The sequence below is a fragment of the Notamacropus eugenii genome, chromosome 1 (genome assembly GCF_028372415.1).
Source record: "Notamacropus eugenii isolate mMacEug1 chromosome 1, mMacEug1.pri_v2, whole genome shotgun sequence".
NCBI classification, from domain to species: Eukaryota; Metazoa; Chordata; class Mammalia; order Diprotodontia; family Macropodidae; genus Notamacropus; species Notamacropus eugenii.
This window is the reverse complement of record NC_092872.1, coordinates 205550411-205556670: the sequence shown is the minus strand read 5'-3', so window position 1 is coordinate 205556670 and position 6260 is coordinate 205550411. Positions and strand designations below refer to the sequence as shown.

Below are 6260 nucleotides of genomic sequence, written 5' to 3'. Positions count from 1 at the left end.
TCAAGTTGTTTTCCAGAAATCTACGAATCTTTCTATTGTAGATTTTAATATAAACAAAAAAGGAGGAGGTTTGGACTGTTTGTATAGTGATAAATTGCAAAGCTTCTTGAAGACAAGGAACATGTCTTCACATCCTTTTTAATATCTAGAATGTACTCGACCAATGTTTCTTAAATGAGTTGAGAGATATCATGGAATGATGGATAGAGTAATGATTTGTGGTCAAGAAGACCTGGATTCAAGTGCCACCTCATGTTTATGTGGCCTTGGATAAGTGAGAACCTCTCTAGGCTCAGTTTCCTTATCTGTAAAATGAAGGCATTGCATGAAAAACAAGTAAACACCCTGCTAAAGGAGACCCAAAAAAATGCTGAAGAAAATAACACCCTGAAAAATAGGCTAACTCAATTGGCAAAAGAGGTTCCAAAAGCCAATGAGGAGAAGAATGCTTTCAAAAGCAGAATTAGCCAAATGGAAAAGGAGATTCAAAAGCTCACTGAAGAAAATAGTTCTTTCAAAATTAGAATGGAACAGATGGAGGCTAATGACTTTATGAGAAACCAAGAAATCACAAAACAAAACCAAAAGAATGAAAAAATGGAAGATAATGTGAAATATCTCATTGGAATAACAACTGACCTGGAGAATAGATCCAGGAGAGACAATTTAAAAATTATGGGACTACCTGAAAGCCATGATCAAAAATAGAGCCTAGACATCATCTTTCATGAAATTATCAAGGAAAACTGCCCTGAGATTCTAGAACCAGAGGGCAAAATAAGTATTCAGGGAATCCACAGATCACCACCTGAAAGAGATCCAAAAAGAGAAACTCCTAGGAACATTGTGGCCAAATTCCAGAGTTCCCAGGTCAAGGAGAAAATATTGCAAGCAGCTAGAAAGAAACAATTCAAGTATTGTGGAAATACAATCAGGATAACACAAGATCTAGCAGCTTCTACATTAAGGGATTGAAAGGCATGGAATAGGATATTCCAGAAGTCAAAGGAACTAGGACTAAAACCAAGAATCACCTACCCAGCAGAACTGAGTATAATACTTCAGGGGAAAAATTGGTCTTTCAATGAAATAGAGGACTTTCAAGCATTCTTGATGAAAAGACCAGAGCTGAAAAGAAAATTTGACTTTCAAACACAAGAATGAAGAGAAGCATGAAAAAGTAAATAGCAAAGAGAAGTCATAAGGGACTTTACTAAAGTTGAACTGTTTACATTCCTACATGGAAAGACAATATTTGTAACTCTTGAAACTATTCAGTATCTGGGTACTGGGTGGGATTACACACAGACACACACATACATGCACATGCACACACACATAGAGACAGAGTGCACAGAGTGAATTTAAGAGGATGGGATCATATCTTAAAAAAATGAAATTAAACAGTGAGAGAGAAATATATTGGGAGAAGAAAGGGAGAAATGGAATGGGGCAAATTATCTCTCATAAAAGAGGCAAGCAAAAGACTTATTAGTGGAGGGATAAAGAGGGGAGGTGAGAGAAAAACATGAAGTTCACTCTCATCACATTCCACTAAAGGAAGGAATAAAATGCACACTCATTTTAGTATGAAAACCTATCTTACAATACAGGAAAGTGGGGGATAAGGGGATAAGCAGGGTAGGGGGGATGATGGAAGGGAGAGCATGGGGAGGAGGGAGCAATTTGAGGTCATCACTCATGGGGAGGGACAGGATCAAAAGAGAGAACAGAAGTAATGGGGGACAGGATAGGATGGAGGGAAATATAATTAGTTCTTACACAACACTACTATTATGGAAGTCATTTGCAAAACTACACATATTTGGCCTATATTGAATTGCTTGACTTCCAAAGGGAAGAGGTGGGGAGGGAGGGAGGAAGAGAAGTTGGAACTCAAAGTTTTAGGAACAACTGTTGAGTACTGTTCTTGCTACTAGGAAATAAGAAATACAGGTAAAGGGGTATAGGATGGAGACAAGGGCAGAGAGGGATGATAGAAGAGAGGGCAGATTGGCAGACAGGGGCAATTAGAATGCTCCGTGTTTTGGGGTGGGGGGAGGGGACAAAAGGGGAGAAAATTTGGAACCCAAAATTTTGTGAAAATGAATGTTAAAAGTTAAATAAATAAAAAAATAAAAATAAAAATAAAATAAAATAAAATAAAATAAAATGAAGGCATTGGAGTAGATGGCCTCTGAGGTCTTTTCCAACTCTAAATCCTGATCTTATGAATGAAAGATGTATAAATACCTTTAATGAGTTCAAAGGTCAGTTAAATTAATAAAAATGTTCAGCCTAAGTAATCCATAGATCCCCTTAGATGGAAAAAGACAAGTAACATTCCTGATAATGATAGATCTCAAATTGGCCTGTCCTTTGAATTGGCTTGCATCCCCCCTATTGCTTTTTCTGTTACGTGTAATATATGCCTCGTATACTGTTCATGCCTAAGTTATTGTAAGTATACCTAAATTTTACGTGCCTCACAAAGTTCAAATGTGTACAGTGCCTGGATAGGTGTAACATTATGCTTAAAACTTCCACTAACCAAGCTAATACTGTTTTCCATCATCCGAATTATACAGAAAATGACATTTTTTTCCCCACAGAAAAGTCAGCTACTTATTTAAGTATTTTTTAAAGGGAATTTTAATCATGTATGGGTCTTCTTCCTTATCTAATTACCCACTAGAATTTGCCCAAGAATATATGGTTTATTTAACATTTCTCAGTGACTTTCACTAAATTAATGAATGAGCACCTATCATGCTCAGAGAGAGCATTGTGCTATGGGAGTGATATCAATATAATACTTCATATTTATTTAGCACTGGAAGGTAAATTATTGCACTAATCTCACACTTGCTAGTTGTGGCCTTTGCTAATGTACTATAATGTACAACAAGCCCATGAAATAGATAGAATGAATATTACCCTCTCCTCCAAATTTGCTGATGAGGAAACATGGAGAGGTGGTCACTTGTCCTAGGTCAAACACCTAGGACTTATTGGAGTCAGAACTCCAACCCACACGTTCTGACTATCAAGATCTCTCCCTTTACTATGATGTGATCATACTGCCCTTATGGATCTCAAAATCTTGTGGTGAGGACAGGGGTGGGAGGGTTATGTATAATCCAAATGAAATTGAAACAAAGAGCTTTTCCTTGTTTTTTTTTTTTTTTCCCTGTCACTCACAGACTTTCTGTTTCTGTTTAGGAATAGTGCGACTGAGAGATGGGTTTCGTGATCGCTCCCCAGTGGAAGATTACCTGGATTTGTTTGACTTGGCAGCCCATGAAATTCACAAGGGACTTCGGAGTGATTCAGGGACAGAGCACAGCAAGATGAATAATATTGTTATTGGTATGGTCCCTACTGCTCTTGAAAGGTTGCATCCGCTGTGGTTTAGATTGATGGTTTGGTTTAAGTGTATGGTCATACCACCTGCAAAATGACCTGAACATCCCATTCCTGCCATAAACATTTACTAAGCACATACTAAGGGTAAAGCATCATCCTGGAAAAATAAAGACAAAACAGTCCTTGTCAATTCAATTCAATTTGATAAACATTTATTAAGTGACTACTATATGTCAGGTGGGCAGCTAGGTGGCACAGTAGATAGAGTGCCTACCCTGGAGCCAAAAGGACCTGAGTTCAAATTTGGCCTTACATACTTACTACTTTGTTGACATTGGGCAAGTCACTTAATCCTGTTTGCCTCAGCTTCCTCATCTGTAAGATGAGCTAAAGAAGAAAATGGCAAGCCACTATAGTATCTTTGCCAAGAAAACCTCAAGTGGGATCAGGAAGAGCTGGACATGACTAACTGACTAAACAACAACAAAATATTCCAGCCATTGTGATACCATTCTTGAGAGGGTTGCCATGACAATGAAATGGACATTTTATTAAGCACTTTTTATGTTTGAGGCACAATGCTATGTGCTAGGGTTATAAAAACAAAACTAAAAAGAAATAGTTATCACCCTCAGGAAACTTATGTCCTAGTAAGGGTCAAAAACTGTACAAAGATGAGTATACAAACAGGATAATTGGAGGAAGAGGGAATGACTACTAACTACTAAAGAGATCAGGGAAGTTGTCCCATAAAAGATGATGCATAAGTAGAGCCCTGAAGTAAGATGAGAATTTTAACAGACAAAAATGAGACAGGAGGAAGGGCCATGTAAAAAGATCCAGAGCTAGGAAATGCAAAGTGGAGACTACCAAGAGCATCATTTGAATTGCATGATAGATAGTACAAAGAGGAACAATCTACCCCAAGAATCCAAAGGTTTGAGAGCAGGTTTCATTTCTTTTTCCTCCCCAAAACTTATCTCACACAAAATGTTTAATCACTTGTGTCATGTTTTGAAAACAAAAATGCTTCAGAGAATTCCTATTGCATTTGGGCTCAGTCATGACTAAAGTTATGACTGGTATGTGTTTTGAAAATGATGTTTTCATTTGTGGATTGCAATCATTGCTTAAATGGGGTGTTTGTGCCTGACACAGGGCTTTCAGATTTCCTTTTGGTTCCTCCTGCCTCTAAAAGAAAATTCAGAAATCCAATCAACAGATATTTTTTAAAAAGCTATTGATTGAATAATTTTCTTTTGAAAATGCTTGACTTATGTGAATATACATGCTCCTGCACATTCAGGTTTTCTTGGAAGAAATACTGTCTTAATGCTTCTTCTGTGATTCAAAATCTATGTATAAATCCAATATTCTCTTAATTCCATTCCTTTAGATCTTCTAAATATAATTGATTGATTTATGATCATCTTTCTGATAAGTTCACAAGACTATTTTGTGAACATATCAGAAAGATGATCATTTGGTACATTCATCTTAGGGTAAAAATATGCACTTATTATTTTGTGAAAGAGGAAAATTTAATGGCAAGCTATTTGCTCAAATACATGTAAAAAACTGGTATATTTTGCTTGTCCTATAGTAATTTGATCACTAAACAAAATGAATATGCTAGTGATTAAGATTAAATGTAATCGTTTGAAACATGGCTATTTAATTCTACCCATCATTTCCAAAAGGACAGACATTTGTTGAATCACTTGAGTTTCCCCTCAAAAAATACCAAGTCTCTGACAATGAGACTGCAGTGAATCTCTTATTCTTGTGGTCTTGTTTGAAAAGGGTTCATTTCAGCTTCTCCTACCAAATTAAATGAAGATTTTGTCTCCTTGTAGGTAGTTCATTTTACTATTAGACAGAGATGGAACCTTGGCTTCCCTTTAAGGCATGAATTTACTTAGATAAGATTTGAGGCCCATCATCATTAAGTACCCTCTCCATTAGATAACTTGACCAACTCTGTACCTCTGTCCTTGTAGACATACTTAAACCATCTGTCTCCCACCATGGATCTGCAGTCCTGGTAAGATGATAAAGGGCATCTCTTCTGGATTAGTTCCCAAAATACTGGTCTGGGAGGACACACACTCTCAGAAAATAGGGGAAAAATAGGACTGGCCACTGCACAATGCAGAAACAGGGTTAATAATCATACCAGTTCCAACATGAGTTCATTAATGTTATCTCACTCAAAAGCCCTGCCCTACAGATAACTCCACAGGAAAGCTGGGGAAAAGCCAGATCAATGATACTAAGCCCAGTGCTGGGATTTTTGTCTTGGGCAGTAAGACTGGATCTGCAAGGGAGTGGCAGCTTGGTACTTTTATTTCAGGGCATATGAATTGTTCCAGTACATACAAACTTATTTAACTTTGTAAGACTTTTAAGGTATCCCATAATAATAATGATAATTATAATAATAATAACTGACATTTCTATAACACTTCAAACATACTTTTCTCATTTAATCCTTACTACAAACCTAAGAACATATTACAGGTATTATTTTTCCTCTTTTTACAGAAGAGGAAACCAAGATTCAGAGAGTATAAAGGGTATTTCCAGAGTTATACATCTTCCAAATACCAGAAACATCAAAAGCAGGCTTTGTACCTAGGTCTAGCAGTCCTTCTGTATAGCCCTCCCTCTAATATGTCCAAGACAGTGCTCTACACATGGTGGATGCTTAATAAATCTTTATTGTTATAATGAATTGCCCACAATATCAATATAATTTGATATTAGACTGACTTCATTACCAGGTGTCTTGGGCATTCCTATTGCATTTTCCCTTATCCTGATGAAATAGTTAAACATTCAACCCACCGAGTTAGGGATTGGGTATAAAAGTAGTACACAAAATAGGAGAGTGA

The 6260-nt window shown here is 36.8% G+C and overlaps 1 protein-coding gene across 4 annotated transcripts in view; it reads left to right on the top strand.

Annotated features, from left to right (window-relative positions):
* The window catches only part of CHST15 (carbohydrate sulfotransferase 15), a 123102-nt gene that overhangs the window by 71526 nt on the left and 45316 nt on the right, over nt 1-6260 (top strand). For all 4 annotated transcript variants that reach the window (XM_072624909.1, XM_072624902.1, XM_072624896.1 and 1 more), the window contains exon 4: nt 3223-3369. In XM_072624909.1, the coding sequence (XP_072481010.1) occupies nt 3223-3369 (147 nt within the window). The remainder of the gene's footprint in view (nt 1-3222; nt 3370-6260) is intronic.